At 39.3% G+C, this 20,922-nt stretch overlaps 1 protein-coding gene across 3 annotated transcripts in view; it reads right to left on the bottom strand.

The window, feature by feature from the left end:
• The window catches only part of lrrc40 (leucine rich repeat containing 40), a 58,931-nt gene that overhangs the window by 29,728 nt on the left and 8,281 nt on the right, over positions 1–20,922 (bottom strand). For 2 of the 3 annotated variants that reach the window (XM_051947298.1, XM_051947297.1), the window contains exons 2-10: positions 14,092–14,273; positions 13,469–13,542; positions 13,085–13,214; positions 11,588–11,711; positions 10,639–10,778; positions 10,227–10,399; positions 9,758–9,848; positions 9,431–9,476; positions 6,752–6,854 (exon numbers count right to left, since the gene is read on the bottom strand). In XM_051947298.1, coding sequence (XP_051803258.1) covers positions 6,752–6,854; positions 9,431–9,476; positions 9,758–9,848; positions 10,227–10,399; positions 10,639–10,778; positions 11,588–11,711; positions 13,085–13,214; positions 13,469–13,542; positions 14,092–14,273 — 1,063 coding nt within the window. Of the gene's footprint in view, positions 1–6,751; positions 6,855–9,430; positions 9,477–9,757; positions 9,849–10,226; positions 10,400–10,638; positions 10,779–11,587; positions 11,740–13,084; positions 13,215–13,468; positions 13,543–14,091; positions 14,274–20,922 lie in introns of those variants that run through there. The other variant, XM_051947299.1, reaches the window with a different exon arrangement.

Below are 20,922 nucleotides of genomic sequence, written 5' to 3'. Positions count from 1 at the left end.
TACAGCAAAAATGCTTCCACTTTGACACAGGACTTTCTGATACTGCCTTGCAGTGACGTACACAGATAGACACCAGGTGGTGCAAGATCACCTGCCCCTTGCCCTCAGTATCAAGCAGGGGCCCTCCATGTCTCAACTTGTTTTTTTTAATTTAAACATCAAACAAACACACAAACGTACGCACACACAGAGGCGTGCGCATATGCACACACACGACCCTTGCCATGCCACGACTCGCCCCGGCCCATCTTGTAACGTGAACATAGGTAGCAGACATGCGCCTGGCAGCAGCTGCACCTCCACCCTGACTGTAATCATCAACCAGGCAACACGAAAATGAATCAAGTGTATTGTTAACATGCCTCAATTGGAAAGCCACACGGTGCATTTATTTGTCTTTGCTGTGAAGTAGCCTGTCTTATGCAGCGCTAAACAATCGTGTCTAAATTAGCCAACTACCCGCCTGCTTAACAAGCTCGATGCTACTCATACTAATAATCAATTAAGCGACATAATGTGATAACGATGACCACACAACCAATGTTATTTGGTGAATTGGTACAGCATATGATCAGTATACTATAACTGAATATTAAGCTTGTGTAGGTTTAGTGTTAGCCTACATTAGGCAGAGCCAACACTTGCTGTGACTTATTTGCTAAATGAGAAAAAAAAGTAGCTTTCTGCCTTTTACACTCGCGCGCGCGCGGACCGGAGCGCGGTGGGAAGCGGCAAGTTATACCATTACACTTTTTGAAGGTAGTCACCTTTAACAACTAACATTTCAAAAAGAACAAAACATACATAATACTACCATTGGAATGACTACTAATACTTGTATCCCAATTTAAAGTACTGAAAAGCAAAAAACGATTTTGACATTACCCATGCCATTTTGAGTAAGAATATCTCAGCAACTACAAATATAACCCTGCTGCTTTTTTGTACAGTGATAGAAGACAGAATGAACTGTCTTGTAGAAAAATTTGGGGTTTCTGGTACCTGTCCCACACTGAGATTTTTGCCACCAAAAATGGCCAATTAAAAATCTTGTCCAAGTTTGGGAGCTCTTATTTTCCAAAGTGAGGTACCTAGAAAGCTCCAGTTTGCTAAGTTATCACACATGTTTGTGTAGAATGGAACCCAGGGGTGTTAGAACACTTCTGTGCAGTATTTCTAGTACTTCTAAGGTCCCAAACCCCACTCCTGAGTAGGTATCTCTTAATTTTTAGCATTTTTAGCAAGCCCCCATGGCCTGCAGAGTGTAGGGAAACACCTGGGGATGTTTGTGGGGCACTAGCTACAAAAGTGCTTAACAAATTTATTAGACCATTACCCAGTGTAAAGTGTTCGCCACCGCTGCCCTAAATTTTGTTATAGCAGTATTACTGATTAACAAAATATTTTTTTATGTTTCTATATTGGTTAATCTGTCAGTAGGTGCAAGCTCTCTAATCAAAATGATGTATTTAATGCTAAAATATAATTACTGAATGAATTTTTGAAATTATTGGTTTACAGAAAAGCAGAAAAAAATTTATAAAGCACATTATTATTTTTGATTGAGATGCAAAATTACAGTTATGTGCCTGCATCCTTGAACAGAAAAATTGTTTTAGTGGTTGTATGTTATTCTTGATTAATTTCTGACTTCTCAGACAATTCCAGTGTGGTGTCTTAAACTTGGGTATAAAAACATGAATTCAGTTTGAAAATCCTCACTCCTGTTCAACACAGTGAAGCATAGGAAACTCACTGACAAAGACAGAGTTTGAAGTAAAGCACTTCATGATGCTCTGTGGTCTTTTAGACAAATAGGGCAAGACGGTTCTAAATTGGCCTAAGTCCTATTTAAATGAATGGGACAATTTTGTGTCTACAGGTAATTACACATCTGAGCAGATGAAAATAGTATGTGGAGTACTTAAGGGATCCATTGTGGGGCCTTTGTTATTCAACATCTACATGCTCCCCTTGGGTCAGATAATTAAAAATAACAAAATAAATTACCATATGCAGATGACACACAAATTTACGCCATTACATTACCAGGGGATTTTAGACCCATATAAGCAAAGAGTAGATGCATCCAACAAGTCAAAGAGTGGATGTGTCAGAATTTTGTTCAGTTAAACAAAGAAAAAACTGAAATACTGCTTTTTGGAGCCAAGAAAGAAAGGATAAAGGTTACTGCTCAGCTCCAATCTCTTACAATGACATGTACAAACCAAGCCAGAAACTTTGGTGTAGTCATCGACTCAGACCTCAGTTTCAGCAGCTCAGGGTTTCCCTCAGTGCCTTATAGGCCTGGCGGGTCGCCAGGCTTTTCTTGCACCCCCCACCAGGCTAAGCGTCGCTTATTTATTGTAAATATGTTTTTTATGCACAAAACAGTGATACCAAAGATGGTCTATAGAGCTTTTAACTGCATCTGGTGATACGGTTGAAAGTGGCGACATCTTATGGTCGATACGTGAACACATAGGGGGTCAGAGGTCAACCACTGCCTGTCTTTACCTGTCTGCACGCTAACAACTTGTACGCGACATGTCACGGAGAAAGGGTCAAAAAACGTTGGACACTTTCTTTTTCCGAAGTCGGAAGAGCACAGGAGGAGACGATGAGGCCACTCGTTCATCCCCAGGCCTAGGGGGGTGCGTCCACGGTGAGCCGACCGAGCCGCGACTCAATGATGAGGCAGAGCCGGTGCGAGTTAGCACGGATGTTAGCACGCCATCAGAGCAGCCTTCTGCGAGCCGCGATGATAAACATCAAACTAGCAGATTTAATCCAAAATGGTTAGCTGACCCTAAATTTAGTTGATGGCTCTACAAGACCGAGTATGGTAAGCATGTTTTGTACTATATTAAAATATTAACAATATTATGCTCGCTAATTTCATGCTGGTTTAACAAATTTTGCTATTACATTCAGCACTAGATACGCTTCATTTAATAGCTGTGGATTTTTTTTGGTGTCGTTCTTAGGTATGTTTTGTCTGGTGTGTCGCAACCACCGCCAGCGGGCAACGCAAGGATCCTCAACCAGTCTTCATTGAAGCTCCTTGTACAACTTATAGGCAAGATGTGCTAAACACACATATTAGGTCTCTACACCATCGCACTAGCATTGAGATGGCAGCAAGCAAAAGCAAAAGTAACCAATAAATAATGTAAATACAGTACACTTACTAAAATGAAATATCTATTATGAAATAACTAATAGCTTTCACATTTTTCATGTTCTAGACTTGTCAATCACTGAAGCCTTTGAACCAGTGATTAACATGGAGCATGAGGTGATAATTGGTGGGTTTAAATGCCTGTACTGGCTGCTAAAACATGAAACTGCCCACCATACAAATTATGGAGCCTTGCTTGATCTTGCCAATTACTTGGCTGTGACTACTTCTCCAAACTTCATGTAAATTATTTAAATGTATATTCTGTGGTGCTGACAAAGTTTTCAAAACACTATAAATGTTGTGTTATATTACTCTGTCTTTTTTTAGATTGACAAGAGGACCAATTATAGATCCCACAAAATTGTTTTTTGAGATGTTGGAGATCCTGGCCAGTGTTGTGGAAAAACCAATTCTAGAGGCCATCTGACTCTCTACTGCCATTGGCCTTGAGGTGGATGAGTCCACGGATATGTCCATGACCAGGCAACTGGATATACATATTAGGTACTACTACGGTACTACTAATTTTACAATGAATGTAAATCTGACCTTATGTTGGAGAAATGAAAATAATATTAATAAAACATTTTTTAGGTACCTGGACAGAGAAGGCCATCTTTTTTGTCAGTTTCTTGACACGGTGCCACTAAATGATGGGAAGGCAGATACCATTGCAGAGGCCATCCGTGAGGTGATCAAAGTCAAAGCCATACCAACAGACCAAATTTTTAGTTTGGGGACAGATGGTGCTGCTGTAATGACAGGTAAGAACTGAAAATAATTTTAAGTTGAGGTATAGCTACAATTTATCTTTAACTAAGTACTGATTATTGTAATATCTATCTTTAACGATGCCAGAATGGTGTTGCCAAACAGCTGACAGATTCCTGGCCACAGCTAGTGTCTGTGCAGCACACCGCCTTGCTCTTGCGTGCAAAGATGCTGCAGACAATGTGCCATTCATGAAAACGTTCCGAGGGCACCTTCAAGACCTGCACATTTATTTTAGAAACAGTGCCAATCGCACAGCTGTGCTGAAAGCAGCTTCCAGTGTTTTAGGAGTGGACAACCTGAAAATAACTAAGCAATCTAATAATTTTTTTTGAGACAAACTGTTTGCAAAAATGGGCTATACAAATTGCCTTTTCCTGCCTTGCCTTTTCTACATTTTAAGATAATTTTCCACACCACTATCTTTGATTTTATGTGTCCTCTTCATGTGTTCTTTGGACATTAGGAAGTGAAGGACACAAGATGGCTGTCCCAAGACACAGCCATTTCAACTCTTCAGAGGAATCTGGCAGCTGTGCTGGCAGCTCTTGCTGAACAAGCAGAGATGAAGGACCCTGTAGCAAGGGGCCTTTATACATACTGTGCAACATATAGGTTTGTGGCTGCTGTCCACCTCCAGGCAGATGTCCTTCCCCACCTGACATGGCTTTCAAAGCTTTTCCAAAAGGAAAAAATCAATTTTTTGGCTATCAAGAAACGCGTAAGTTGATTTTAAATACACTTGTTTATGGAAAACTATGAAAAGCAAAAACAATATAGCTTTAATATATTCATTTAAAATTTTAGGTGCCTGTTACAATTGAGGCCATTAAATTGCCATCAAGGAGGCAGGAGACAAGCAGCCTCCAGGGTCACATCTCAGTGGGTTGGAAGACAGAGTGAAAAGCCTCAACATACAGGCTGAGGAGGAGAGGAGACGCCACAGGGGTGATCATTTTGACCTCACCTCTTTTTGGACCCGTTTTTGCACTCAGGTATTGAATATTCAATGTTTCAAGTTACAAACCTAAAAAATAGAATATGAAATTTTACTAATTTAAAAAAAAAATCATATTTTCAAAAGGTAATGGAGCCATACTTGGACCATCTCATTGAGCACCTTGAGAGGAGATTCCCACAGATGAACATCCTAGGTGCATTTAACATACTCAGCCCACAAGCAGTGGAGAGGGGAGATGATGACTTTCAAGGGAACTTACAACTGCTTGCCCAAAAATTTCCAACTGTGGATGGCGGAGCAGCACTGCAAGAATGGACCAGATTCAAGGTTCATGTGTGCCAGGGTATCTTTAAAGTAAGCAGCAGATGTGAAATGTTGAAGGGATTTCTTAGAAATGTTTATTTTTTTAACTTCTGGTTTCCTAACAATTTTTACTCTTTGCTTTATCCTACTAGGGTAAGTCACAGCTGGAGGTAATGCAGGAGCTGGCCTCTGACTTTGATGAGCTGAAGCTCCTGTACCCAAACCTGGCCCAGCTCTCTGCCATTGCACTGACAATTCCTGTGTCAAGTGTCAACTGTGAGAGAGATTTCTCTGCTTATGAACAGGGTGAGTATTTTTTCACTTTTCTCCTAGCAGTTTAAGTAGGTACACATTTGTTTAATGTCAGTTATGTGATTATTTTTTCAATAGATCAAGACACCTCAGGAACAGGCTGCAGGGGAAAAGACTAACTACCTGCCTCCGCATCAAAATAAATGGTCCCTCTGTGGCTGAGCTTGACTACAATAAGGCTCTGGAAGAGTTCTTTGAAAAGCCCAGACAGATTGCTTGCACTGATCCAACCTGCACCATGTGCAGCACAAAGTAGACAAGGTCACACAGTCCAGCATATATCTCTTCAGCCTCTGAGTTCCCTGTTTTTATCCCTTGGCCATGTTTGCACTTTTTTATTTATGTTAATTTATTTTACTTTTAAATGTGAACAGCAATGGCTTGTTTTAAGATTCACTAGGATTTAACTTAAGTGAAAACGATTGATATTATTTATTTTAATTGTATTTTTTTGTGTTTGTTAAAAATGTATTTTAAGATTGTTCATTTTTGTAAGACTCTACATTTAAGTATTGTTAATAAACGGCTTACAATAACACAAAATAGTCATAATTTCAAAATTTCTGTCAACTTTTAACTTTTTTTTTTTAAACATAAACACGGTGGGCTTCTCTAGCAGCCCAACCACCAGGCTTAGCAAGTTTTCTGGGGGAAACCCTGGCAGCCACATAAAGACAATCACAAAATCAGCCTACTATCACCTTAAGAATATTTCAAGGATTAAATGACTAACATCTCAGCAGGAATTAGAAAAACTGGTCCATGCATTTATCTTTATTAGACTATACTATTGTAACAGTGTGTTTACAGGACCCCCTACAAAGTCCAGAGGTTTAACCTTTATTATAGAATACAGGGGAGAAAGAAACAGGAAACCAGAGAAAAGTGAGAGCAAGACATGCAGCAAATGGCCATGGGTCTGAACACATGACCTCTGCATCGGGGACTATCGCCCCTGCTTATACGTCATCCGCTCAACCAGTTGAGCTACTGGGGCACCCAAAAATAATTGTGTTTTCTCATTTTTATGACACCTTGTCTAATAAAATTGTTCAGCACTGTACATTATGCTGGTACACATAAGTGTATGACCCTACCTTCCATTCATTACATTTATCTGCCTCTTGATTGTAAATACATCGATCCAAAAGATTAACAATTGACTATTTGTTACCTCTGGAAGTCTCCATATCTTTACATTATGTTTCGGAAATACTAACCTGTACGCCAATACCTTGAGACTTTTAATGTTATGTACATTGACCATGGCCTGGCTGGGTAATGTCAGAGCTGTGTGTTCTCCCTCTGCGCTCTTAGGTTCCTCTACAACACACACACACAGCAAGAAAAAATTACAAGTCAAAATTCACACTATACACACACACACACAAACGACAAAGACAGAGACATACACGCACACACACGCACGCACACACACACACGAATGACACACGCGCGCACACACACCCACAAATGACACAGACAGAGACACACACACACCCACAAATGACACAGAGACACATGCACACACACGCACCCACAAATGACAGAGACACATGCACACACACGCACCCACAAATGACACAGACACATGCACACACACGCACCCACAAATGACACAGACAGAGACACATACACACATGCAAATGACACAGAGACACATACACACACGCAAATGACACAGAAAGAGACACACACACACACACGTTTGTACTTCTACCTTAGTGAGGACATCGATAGGCGTAATGCATTTCCTAGAGCCTTACCCTAACCTTAACCATCACAACTGATTGCCTAAACTTAATCCTTACCCTAACCCTAACAAAACCTCAATTCATACCTGTTCTCTAAAAACAAGTCTTCACCCTCAAACATGGCTGTTTCAAAGTGAGGACTGGCCAAAATGTCCTCACTTTGTAAAAATGTCCTCACTTTGATAGTTAAATGCAAAAAATGGTACTCACCATGTAGCAAGTACAAGTACGTACATACGTACACACACACACACACACACACACACACACACACACACACACACACACAGTGTATTCCTATCCTTGTGGGGACCTACCATTGACTCCCATTCATATCTAACCCCTAACCCAGACCAAAACTATGTGTAACACTAAAGAAACGTTTTTGCACTTTTACTTTTTTCAGTAACAACAACATGGCCAAGAAAACAGTTTCCCCTCATGGAGACCCAAATGAGGTCCCCACAAATGACATTTCTTTTGGTTTTCCTATGGTTGTGAGGACATTAGGTCCCCACAACCCCTATAATTACCCGCCCACACACACACCACACACACACAGTATTCAGACCACAAGATGAAACCAGTACAGAGTAAAGTCTGTATGGACTGCAGATTTTAGGGCTGAAACAATTTTAAAACTCCAAATTAGACAAGTAAGATATGGTGAAGATGTCCATAAGGTTTATTTGCTTTCACGTTACATACAATTCCCAGGGAGAACCTTACGACTTGTTTAATCCATCAAAACCCATAAGTACAGTACGGTACATAAGAGGGAAGTTATTGAATTGTATTACTACTAAAAACTTGCCTAAAATTACAAAAAATATATATTTTATATCAAACCAAGAGTTATACTATGACCAGAAGGAGCCAGTTTATGGCTGTGGTATATTTGGTGACACTACAGTGCATTAGAGTTAAATTATTGAATTTTTACTATACAAATTCCTTAAAGTTCTGAAAAAAATATTTTATATCAAAGAAAGAGTATGACCAGCAGGATTCAGTTGCTGGCTGCACTAAATTTACTGACACTACAGTGTATAAGAGTGAAGTTATTGACTATTTGTGTCTCTCTTCGCTGTTGCAGCAGTTATAATTTGCAGACGGTCCCTGTTCACTCGTTGCGCAGCCGGCTGCACATTGACACCAATGTTATTTCTGCAGCTTGAAAGACAGCTAATTTTTGATAAAATTGTGCTCGTTGACAATGAGTACATTGTCTACCTTACAACGATGGGAAAGAGGCATCGTTGATGTTTTGACAATGTATATCTAATGAGTAACTGATGCCAGAAGTCCGAATTTGTGAATATCTTTCCGACTTTACTAAACTGTTTCGTTCCTGATGTCGCCGTGATTTGCTTGGCTTTGTGCTGTCATTTGTTAGCATTTCACCACAAATAACACAATTCTGCCTTGTACGTCAAAAATAAACTAAATTAAGGCAACTCTTGAGGTATAGCCGGAGTTTTTTTTTCAGGTACTGATGAATCTTCACGAGTTTTGCGTTTTTGAAGCATCGTTCCCGTTAGTACTTTTCTAAAAGCACACAAAAATAATGAATCGGGATGAGCTAGTGAGCCAACCTGAAGAAAGCATGGATTACAAGTTGAGAGGTGAAGGAGGAGTGGCCATCCAAGCAGCAAAGGATTTTTGAAAAAAATAGCAAATAAATTTGTTTTAAAATTGTTTTATAGGTAGACTTGTGATGACACAGTAAGTCTATTACTCTGATTTTATCCAGAATGTGAAAATCTATTTTTCATAACCTCACAGCCACAGAGTAGACAAAGCTTCACGCCCCTCTCTGATTTCTGGCGTCCCTCCTAGGGCGCGTGGACCCCAGGTAGGGAACCACTTTGTTAGGCTGTGAATTAAGAGATGCGGATACCATTCTAATATGGTACTTCTTTTCAATGCTGCTAACATGCATACAGGAAAAGAAGCTTTCAACCTTTCTCTGCTGCAACAGTTGCAATCAGACTAACCTTACAGTTCATCGCAAGGAAGTGAAAATTTGTTGTCACTATGTCAGTGATTGTGAACTGCAGTGTACATGTTTTTAATGGAACTGTTTCAGCCCTTTAGGTACAGCATTTCAAACCATTTCCAGTAAGCACAAAAAGTGCACTCTACCTTTAATTCTTCCTTTTAAATATTTCAGAAGTTCATTGGTTCCTTTCTGTGACACAGACAAGAGACAAGTTTACAAAGCAGTTACTATGAATGATCTCTTCTAATCAACTATAGGTAAAGATTACTATGGCAACATGTCACTAAGATTATTATACATAGTACCATTTATGAACTTTCCAAGGCAGCATCTATGTTCAATGTTTGAGAATACTGTGATTTCAGATGTAGTGTTCGTACAGGCTAAGCATCCATGCTTCATATCATTCTTGCTTCTTCCATCTATTTTGCTATGCACACTTGTGTTCGTATTTCCAGTGTGTCACCTACGGTCAGAAGGTCTCTCCTGATTCCTCGCAAGGGGTTTCCCTCTAACAGCAACACCTTCAGATTGGGCAGCAGGCTGAGAGATGGTGGAAGACTGACAAAGATAGATTCCGATTAATTTGAAAATCTGGTGGTAGATATCATATCAAATCTTACGTGCGTGCGTGCGTGCGTGCGTGCGTCTGCTCTTCTGGAAGACTCAACAGTGATATATGTTAGTTTAAACTGAAAGTAGATTTTTTTTTATTAATATATCCCTTAGCATAGACAAATATTTAAAATTAAGATAATTAGAAAAGAAAGGTGTAAGGGCATATAAATATGCTCCTGGGCAATCCCTGTGAACAGTGAAGACCAGAGTCTGCAAACAGAGGTTATGCTTACACTGACTGGATAGTTCAATCATGTGTTGAGTGCTCATCGGCATAAACAATTTACTGCTATAGAGGATCACGTTGTCATGATGACCTACATGGTAATGTCATTGTTCGTGAGGTCGAGGCGTGCGAGTGTGGTCAGGAAAGTGATCTGTTCAGGGAGGATTTTGATCTTGTTGTCTCTGAGTTCTAGCAGTGATAATGCTGTCAGGCTGGCCAGCTGCTCGGTCTCCAAATTCTCAATCTGGTTGTTCCCAACATACAGTTCCTAAATATGCACACACAGATACACACACACAATACAAAAAATGTGATTATCTGATTTTACATTACATCTTACATAACTACACTGCCTGGGTGCTGTACATGCTTAATTGACATATTATTCTCAGAGGAAAGTGTGTGAAAAACAACACAAAGATCAGGAAATATGGTCATGACTATCAGCTTTACCCACACCACAAATGAGCATTACATCAGGGGAAACCCAAATGCTGCTGTGATTACCTTGAGAGCAGGTGCAGGGAGCTGTGGCAAGTGGCAGAGCATGTTGTGTCTAAGGTAAAGTTGTTCCAGTTTCAGCATCTTTGATAGGCTAGCAGAAACATCAGTCAGCTGGTTATTGCTGCAGTCCAACAGCTTAACATCTGCCAAATCAAGATGGTTGAATAAGAATTCAGTCCAACATACAGGCAGCAGGTGAGAGTTTGTGATATGTTTATGTTTTTCTTATGATGAAGTAGTGCATAGTTCCAATGGCCATGTGGCAACTTTGCAGAAAAACCATTATGTTATCTATTCTCAAAAGAATAGCCAAATTATTCAAACTGCAGATTTTGATGCAGTGTCAAATATAGGAAAAGACTGTGCAAGCATCCATTCGTTCAATAGCCATTCCCATGTGACTATTCTGTCTCAGTGGGTCAAACTAAAGCTAGTAGACAATCAGAGTAATGAGGAGTCATATGAAACAGCTTGTGGACAACATTTTGCAGGGCAATTAGCATAATTTCAATACAGCATTCAAAAGAAAGCAGAGTTTGACAAGTATCATTTTAAACATTTGTTTCCAGTCTAAGAGAAACACAAAATAGCCAATAAAATTGAACATATTTAATTTCTTTTCAATAATAGCAAAATGTTCTATCAACAAATGAATACTTCGTCTTTGCTTAGAATGTGTAAGGTCACCTTACGATGTGAGCTACTATGAGATGACATATGTTGTGAATGTACACAATATAAACCAAATTGAACTCAGTTGTATACAGGTACATTAAGGAAGACCTGAAATAAAGCCATATCTATAATAAAAGCCTCTTTCATATAATGCCTTCTTCTTTCTACTATTGAGGTAAATAAAGGCCCTTATTTCATTATTTACAGGACAACTAGTGTGGGAAAAGTGGTCATGTAAAGATGCAGGGAGACAAACACACAGAATAGCTGGTCTTACTTGTGAGCTGTGCTAGGCTGTCAGGCAGAGAGGTAAGCTTGTTGTGACACAGGATTACTTTCTGTAGACTGGTGAGACAGCCAACACTAGAGGGCAGGCCCTTTAGATGGTTGCTGGACAGGTCCTTCAGTCAATCACACCAGATGGGAAACCTTAATCAGTCAATCACACAACACAGTAGAAAGCTCCACATATTTACAGTATATCACAGAAGTGAGGAGACCCCATGAAAAATTATTTGAATGTTGAATGATTCACACTGTATCTTCTCTCAATAACTAAATTAATTTTAAGTGAAACATCTTCATCTTCTGAACAATCAAAAACAAATGCTTTGGAAACTCCAAATGGAAAATACAGGTTCCAAAGTAGAAGCCTGATACAGCAAAAGTGAATACACCGGTAGTCACTGACACACAAGTTTAAAAAAAACCTGAGATCATTGAAACTAAACTGAGTACACATTAGTCTAGCTGCAAGAACATAGTTTTAAAAAATTACACGTGAACATCACAACTGTCTCAGTTTTGATCTTTGGGCTGTATATGTCTGCATGTCTGCATGATGTCTCCACATGGGAAAGTAAGAAATTTAAAAATATGATGTTTTTCTTCACAAAGAAAAATAGATGCAGGAAGAGTGATGACCAACTAAAATCAATCTAAATACAGCTGAAGCAGTTATTAGGAGGAACAGAGGGAGCCATAGTATCGTTAATCAGAGCTATAGTGGTTGACTTGGGATCAATGACAGTGAGCTTAATAGATGGCACCATGAATGCCTGTGGATATACCTAAATACCAGTTGACAAGATGACTCCCTGCCTGCAGAAGCTTAGCAGAAGAGGAATAATATAGTTTGATAATCATTCAAAGCACAAAATCACACAAGAATTATTTAGAAGAACAAAGTTAAAACTATGACCTAGAAGAGTAGAGTATGTTCTATGATTTGAATCCAATACAAAACCTTTGGGGTATGTTATCAGATTACAAAAAATATTTTATATCAAACCAAGAGTTGTACTACGACCAGAAGGAGCCAGTTTATGGCTGCAGTATATTTGGTGACACTACAGTGCATAAGAGTTAAATTATTGAATTTTTTACTATACAAATTCCTTAAAGTTCTGAAAAAAAATGTTTTATATCAAACCAAGAGTTGTAGTATGACCAGCAGGATTCAGTTGCTGGCTGCACTAAATTTGCTGACACTACAGTGTATAAGAGTGAAGTTATTGACTATTTGTGTCTCTCTTCACTGTTGCAGCAGTGATCTGTCATCACTGTCTAACTAGCAATATAATTATTTTAAGTGACACAATTTAGCAGCACTTGACATTGCAATGATACTGCACAGTAGGGCTGGCTGGGGGATACCAAAATTAATATTCGGATACCGGCGAACGAATATTCGGATATTCGGGTCCAGCCCTACTGCACAGTAGTGTATTCAGTTGTCTAACACCGTACACTGCATAAATTATGTGTTAGTTACCAGCTCTGTCAGTTTCTCTAGTTGTCCAAGTTCCTCCGGCAGGCTCTCCAGGAGATTGTGCTGCAATGTGAGGCTACAAAGGTTCTTCAGAGTACATATTTCCACTGGCAGTGACAACAGTTGATTATGGCTGGCCACATGGAACAAATACAAAATAGGTTTTACAGAAGTGATAGTCTTCTCTCACACACATCGTGTTTTCAGTCTACTGAGCAAATGGCAACAGTGGGTTCTTTGAATCAAACACGTCTGGCTTTTGATAAAAACTTTTTTTTCTCCCTAAGCATCACGGAATTCTCAACAAAATTTTTCTTTCATCTATTTAACTTACGTGTAAAGCAAAAATATGTATAATGGCAAGGAAAATGCGATGTGTGTCTCTACCTGAGTCGCAGTTGCTGCAGTTCCTGCAGTTCTCCTAAAGCACTGGGTAAATTGCTCAAGTGGTTGTCATGGAGCTGCCAAAAAAAATTGCATCATCGTTTAGCACCTAATTAAAGCAACAAAAAAAATGTGGTAAATTAAAAGATCCCGTTGTCTATTTTCATCCATATCTAGATGTAATTAAAAGTACTCTGTTTAATCTGGTTTACTCAGTTGGTTTGCCAATTCGTACATAGCACTTTCTTACTGTGAAGTAAGGTTAGGAGTGAGGAAATGACATGAGTCACGACTGGATTTGTTGCACAGGTGGCATCCTATCACAGTTCCAGGCTGGAATTCACTGAGCTCCTGACAGCGACCCATTCTTTCACAAGTGTTTGTAAAAGTAGTCTGCATGCCTAGGAGCTTGATTTTATACACCTGTGGCCATGGAAGTGATTGGAACACCAGATTCTGATTATTTGGATGGGTGAGCGAATATTTTTGGCAATATAGTGTATTTCTGAATTTTCCTTTTCAATACAGTCAAAACATTATCTTTGTAACAATTACACTATAGTTGTAATTGAAACAAAATAAAGGAAATGTGAAATGTAACAAACTACATGCTCAACATTACTTACATCGAGTGTTATGAGTCCAGACAGTAGTCTGATGTCTTCTGACAAGTCTGTAAGCTGATTGGATGAAAGCAGCAGTTTTGTGAGGTCAGTCTGTTCCCACCAGCGATCTGATGCTCCGAAGGACACATTATGCTGGGCCTCCTCTGGTGTGTCAATATTGAGACGATACACCTTCTGAGGGACTGCACATATCCCAACAATAACCATAATGCAGACAGGCAGGCAGGCAGGCAGGCAGGCACGCACGCACGCACACACACACAAATGGGTTAAAAAAAAAGGGGACAATAAAGGTCAAACAAACAATAACATCAAACAATTTTTGAAATCAACTTTGATTCTTGCATAAAAGATGCAATGTAACTTAGAAAACAAATCTTCAAGGGAAAAAAAATCATTCCAGTTCCCTCAAAGGAGGTACATCTGGCAATGGTTTTGCACTGCAGAAGAGTTCCGCATGATTTGGGATTGGAGGCAGCTGAATTTTTCTTGTATCGCAGAAATATACCTAAACCTTGCAAAAGAACTTGTCGCAATCCACAAATTAACTTCTTTCTCTTTGATGAAAATTTGTACCTACACCTCAAGGGGATTGCATGGTGTCAGTATTTAGGATTATTGGGGGATATGGTAACTCCAATTATCCAGTATTTCTCCCAATAATTCCTTTGTCAAGCAAATATTCCTTCAATTAACAACACAAGGCTCATCCACCAGGACAACACACCCCACTGAGGTCCCACCCCTATAACCCATAGGGCCCAAAGAGTCTACTGTCAACGTCTTGGTGACAGACGTTGACAGCAGATATGGATATAGGACATCTTCAGATGTCCTATATCCATGTCCTGATAAGTCATAATTGTTTGGGGGTGAGCTACATAATATTAGGTAGGTGATTTCAATATTGCGGCTGGTTGGTGTACATTGCACATGTTGATCTGTTGTGGAAAGGGCTAGTGAATCATGTTTAAGAATTTTGTGAGTTATCTAAACTATATGATTCGAGCCATAAAATTCAAGACAGAAACAGATGGAACTGAGGTTCCCTTTTTGATCACTTGAGACTACAACTCACAAAGTGACTACCTTTACACAAAACCAGCTGACAATATTGCATTACATGAGACACCACCAGCTAAGTCTAGCTCTTAAATGGAGAGTCACTAATACGAGTCCAACACACTTTAGCCCCTTCCAGACATGCAACACTGGTGGATTATTCAATCTGTTAGAATGACAGCATTCTGTCATTTAGCCCCTTGTACACATAGGTCACTTATCCATTAGTGTTCCTCACTAATGGATAAGTGACCCAGAAGACCCATATTGCTGGAGAGCACCAGGGTACACAATGTTTCTTATTCATATGAAACTAGTCAATACACCAAGTGATGTATAAAACATAATAATGCAATAACAGACTTCCTCCCGGGCCACCAGCCATGACGGTCACACAGTAGAAGGCTCCCGACAGAACCCGTGAAATATTGCCAAATGCCCCATTTTTTAAGTGAGGATATAGCATAAAAGGAATCGTAAAAACGGGTTAAGACACTACTGCCAACATTTCTGTTTTGGAGACGTACCGGAACAAAGTTTTATCCCCGACAATTAAGGTTTGCTAGCATCTACTAGCATAGTAGCTTAACAAAAATGGCGAATGTTGAAATTCTGCAAGAACTAAGACAATTTTGCCAGGAAAACAGGCAGAAATTTGAAGACCTGAGTAATGACTTGTCTGGTCTCACTAAAAGGCTAGACGAGGCCGAAAGTCGGATCGAAAATGTTGAAGACCGGATGCAAGCATCGGAAGAAGCAGCCACAGAGATGCTAAAGCTATATGTGAGGCTAGATGCTAAACTTAGGGAAACAGAGAGCCATAATAGACATGAAAATTTGAGGATTTATGGAGTGCCTGAGGAGGCTGAAAAGGGCTCTGCTAATATGCTCTCTTTTGTCGACAAACTTCTTTGTGAGGGTCTCCAGCTACCTGAGGACGGGGATGATTTGCAAATACAAAGGGTGCATCGTTCACTAGGTCCTAAACCATCACCTGGGGCACCTCCTCGCTCCATCGTGGTCAACTTTTTGAGCTTTAGAGTAAAAGAGATGCTGCTACACAAAGCTTGGGAATCAAAGGGATTCGAGTGGAAAGACAACCATGTTAATCTCGACCATGACTACCCGCCATCCATCATTGCCAGACGAAAGGAATATGCCGAGATTCGGAAGATTCTGAAACAAAACCAAGTGAAGTTCCAAACATTATTCCTTGCCCGGCTACAGGTGAGGCATGATGATGGCACTAAAATATACAAATCAGCAGCGGAGGCAACAGATGACCTTGTGAAAAAAGGCTACGAGATTACAACAAAGCCAGCACCAACACCGACATCAATAATGGAACGGATAAAACAACTTTCATGGACTCGAATGAATCGGGGCGGGACCAGAGCAACACAACACGACTCCTCACGGGACACCAGCTACAAGGATAAGCTTCATGCATTCCGGAGAACCATTCCAGGTGCAACAGCGGACTAAACAGGATTGAGGCACTAAATAGGAATCCTCCAAGAATTGCTGGTTTTATTGACAGAGGAGCAGTGGGGTGAGTTGAATGACTTGATAATAAATGGGTTCAGTTGACAGAGCTTTCAGGATACTGTGGACCAACAAGGACCCCCCTTCTCTGAGCCAAGATGAAGGGGTTTTGCCTTAGAGCGCCCTCTTGGGCTTGTCAGGATCGAATACCTAGACCCCTATGTAGGAAGTCACATTTAGTTATTTTAGACTATTGGATTTTTTTCTGTATTTTCACTGAATGTGTGTTTTTGTTTTTGTTTGTTCTTACACTCTGCTGTTCCGTGCAGAGTAGGGAGGAGAACCAGTATTATTGTTGGTGTTCGTTACCATTATTAAATTTACATGTCTAACAGACCTTTAAAGTTGATGTCAATTAACATAAATGACATACTCAACCCAATTAAGAGGTCAAAAATGTTCACACAGCTGAAAAGGGACAAAATCCAAATAGCTTTCATACAAGAATCCCACTTAAGTGACACTGAACACGCTAAATTGAACAGAATGGGGTACACAAAAGTATATTTCTCCTCGCACAGTTCTGGAAAACCTAGAGGAGTGGCAATTCTGCTGTGCAGTGCGGTGAATTTTGCATTTATATCTGAACTCAAAGATAAAGAAGGAAGATACATTATGATAATAAGTAAAATTGATGGAACTTTAGTGAGCTTGTTCAATGTTTACATTCCATCAGGTACACACGTGGACAAAATTGTTGGTACCCCTCAGTTAAAGAAGGAAAAACCCACAATTCTCACTGAAATCACTTGAAACTCACAAAAGTAACAATAAATAAAAATTTATTGAAAATTAAATAATCAAAATCAGCCATCACTTTTGAATTGTTGATTAACATAATTATTGAAAAAAACAAACTAATGAAATAGGGCTGGACAAAAATGATGGTACCCATAACTTAATATTTTGTTGCACAACCTTTTGAGGCAATCACTGCAATTAAACGATTTCTGTATTTGTCAATGAGCGTTCTGCAGCTGTCAACAGGTATTTTGGCCCACTCCTCATGAGCAAACAGCTCCAGTTGTCTCAGGTTTGATGGGTGTCTTCTCCAAATGGCATGTTTCAGCTCCTTCCACATATGTTCAATGGGATTCAGATCTGGGCTCATAGAAGGCCACTTTAGAATAGTCCAACGCTTTTCTCTCAGCCATTCTTGGGTGTTTTTGGCTGTGTGTTTTGGATCGTTGTCCTGTTGGAAGACCCATGACCTGCGACTGAGACCAAGCTTTCTGACACTAGGCAGCACATTTCTCTCCAGAATGCCTCGATAGTCTTCAGATTTCATCGTACCTTGCACACTTTCAAGACACCCTGTGCCAGATGCAGCAAAGCAGCCCCAAAACATTACTGAGCCTCCTCCATGTTTCACCGTAGGGACAGTGTTCTTTTCTTCGTATGCTTGGTTTTTGAGTCTATGAACATAGAGTTGATGTGCCTTACCAAAAAGCTCCAGTTTGGTCTCATCTGTCCAAAGGACATTCTCCCAGAAGCTTTGTGGCTTGTCAACATGCATTTTTGCAAATTCCGGTCTCGCTTTTTTATGAGTTTTTTTCAGCAGTGGTGTCCTCCTTGGTCGTCTCCCATGAAGTCCACTTTGGCTCAAACAACGACGAATGGTGCGATCTGACACTGATGTACCTTGGCCTTGGAGTTCACCTTTAATTTCTTTGGAGGTTGCTCTGGGCTCTTTGGATACAATCCGAACGATCCGTCTCTTCAATTTGTCATCAATTTTCCTCTTGCGGCCACGTCCAGGGAGGTTGGCTACTGTCCCGTGGGTCTTGAACTTCTGAATAATATGAGCCACTGTTGTCACAGGAACTTCAAGCTGTTTAGAGATGGTCTTATAGCCTTTACCTTTAAGATGTTTGTCTATAATTTTTTTTCGGATGTCCTGGGACAATTCTCTCCTTCGCTTTCTGTTGTCCATGTTCAGTGTGGTACACACCTTTTCACCAAACAGCAGGGTGACTACTTGTCTCCCTTTAAATAGGCAGACTGACTGATTATGAGTTTGGAAACACCTGTGATGTCAATTAAATGACACACCTGAGTTAATCATGTCACTCTGGTCAAATAGTTTTCAATCTTTTATAGAGGTACCATCATTTTTGTCCAGGCCTGTTTCATTAGTTTGTTTTTTTAAATAATTATGTTAATCAACAATTCAAAAGTAATGGCTGTTTTTGATTATTTAATTTTCAATAAATTTTTATTTATTGTTACTTTTGTGAGTTTCAAGTGATTTCAGTGAGAATTGTGGGTTTTTCCTTCTTTAACTGAGGGGTACCAACAATTTTGTCCACGTGTGTAGCAACTGGTCCTTCTACAAACAGGTATTTGAAACCATGTGGGGGGGATTTTAACATTCGATTAAACCCAAAAGTTGACAGCTCAAACGGTAAACCTGACAATAAAAAGATTTATAAGAAAATTAACAATTTTATGAAAGATGTAGGAATTGTAGACATATGGAGGGAAAATAATCAGACAAGTCGTGAATACACTCATTACCCGGGGGCACATAATGTTTACTCCAGAATAGACTTGTTCTTGATGTTTAAAAATGATGCGTTTCACCTGGTAAATTGTCACATTGGTACATGTACGCTCTCAGACCACAGTCCTGTATATCTGTCCCTTGATCTTAATGGTAAAGTCAAATCTACTCTTTGGAAATTAAATGCTGGTATACTGAATGACAAAGAAATTAAGAATAAATTACAGTTTGAAATTGAGTCCTATCTAGAATACAATGATAATCAGGAGGTTTCTTCAGTTATATTATGGGATGCTCTAAAGGCAGTGTGCCGGGGGAAAATTATTGCAATTTCTTCTACGATAAAGAAGCGCAGAAGACAAAAATTATTAGATCTTGAGAATAAACTTAAAAAATTACAAAAAGAACACTCTGTTTCTTCACAAGAGTCAGTAAAATTAGAAATGCTTGCAGTAAAGAAAGCGATAGATGAAAGGATATTCAAAAAAAGTTGCTTTTCACCAAACAACAATATTACGATACTGGTGGGAAACTAAGCATTAAAACTATTGTCATACAGATTAAGGAAACAGCAAGCAGAGAGAACAATTTTTAAGATTAAACATCCCGAAACAAACCAAATTGAAACTAAACCAGGAAAAATAGTTTTTCGAAGAGTACTAGCAAAAATTATATACTCAACAACAATTAAGCAGTACAAATGAAATTGATACCTTCTTATCTTCATTAAACTTACCTAAAGTCTCAAATGATCAGAACAAGAAACTAACATCCAAAATAACTAAGGAAGAAATTGTATAAGCAATTAAGAGATTAAAAAATGGAAAGGCCTCAGGTGCAGACAGATTTAATTCTGAATGGTACAAGATTACGCAGGATAAGTTGGTACCAACGTTAGTGAAAACTTTTAACTGTGTGCTTGAAACTAAAACTATCCCTCCCTCCTGGAGAGAGGCTACTATCTTTATAATTCCCAAAGAGAATAAGGATAAACTTGACTGTGGAAACTATCGACCGGTGAGTGTACTCAATATCAACTACAAATTATTTACTTTCCATATTGTGTAAACGTTTAGAGGTCATTTTACCTGAACTTATCAATAAAGACCAGACAGGTTTTATTAGACAAAGACAGGCGCAGGACAATATTAGAAAGGTGCTTTTGATCATGAAACATGTCAGGCAACATAATTTGAAAACTCTTTTAATAGGTTTAGACGCACAAAGGCGTTCGATTCAGTACGATGGGAATTCTTATATTAAGTATTGGCCGTATTTGGCTTTCACTCGGACATAATACGGACATTCTCCGCACTGTACAGCAAACCCATTGCGAGGATTAAAATAAACGGGGACCTATCCAAACCAATTTCTTTAGAAAGAGGAACCCGCCAAGGCTGTGGAGCATCAGCTTTACTTTTTTTCTTTATTTATCGAGCCCCTAGCTCAATGGTTGAGGCAGAGTACAGAAATTAAGGGTGTTACTTTAAAATCAGAGGAGCAAAGATTGGCTCTATTCGCGGATGACATATTAATATTTCTGACGGACCCCACCCAGTCGCTTCCCAAATTAATGAAAATATTGGATGAATATGGCTCTTTTTCAGGCTATAAAATCAATATCAGCAAAACTAAGGTTTTAAAGTTTAATTGCAATCCACCTACAAAAATTAAAAGTGCATACAAATGGAAATGGGATGCCAATAGTATTAAATATTTGG

This window comes from Acanthochromis polyacanthus, chromosome 4, assembly GCF_021347895.1.
Source record: "Acanthochromis polyacanthus isolate Apoly-LR-REF ecotype Palm Island chromosome 4, KAUST_Apoly_ChrSc, whole genome shotgun sequence".
Taxonomy (NCBI): domain Eukaryota; kingdom Metazoa; phylum Chordata; class Actinopteri; family Pomacentridae; genus Acanthochromis; species Acanthochromis polyacanthus.
The sequence above is the reverse complement of the archived record's forward strand: the minus strand, read 5'-3'. Positions and strand labels throughout refer to the sequence as shown.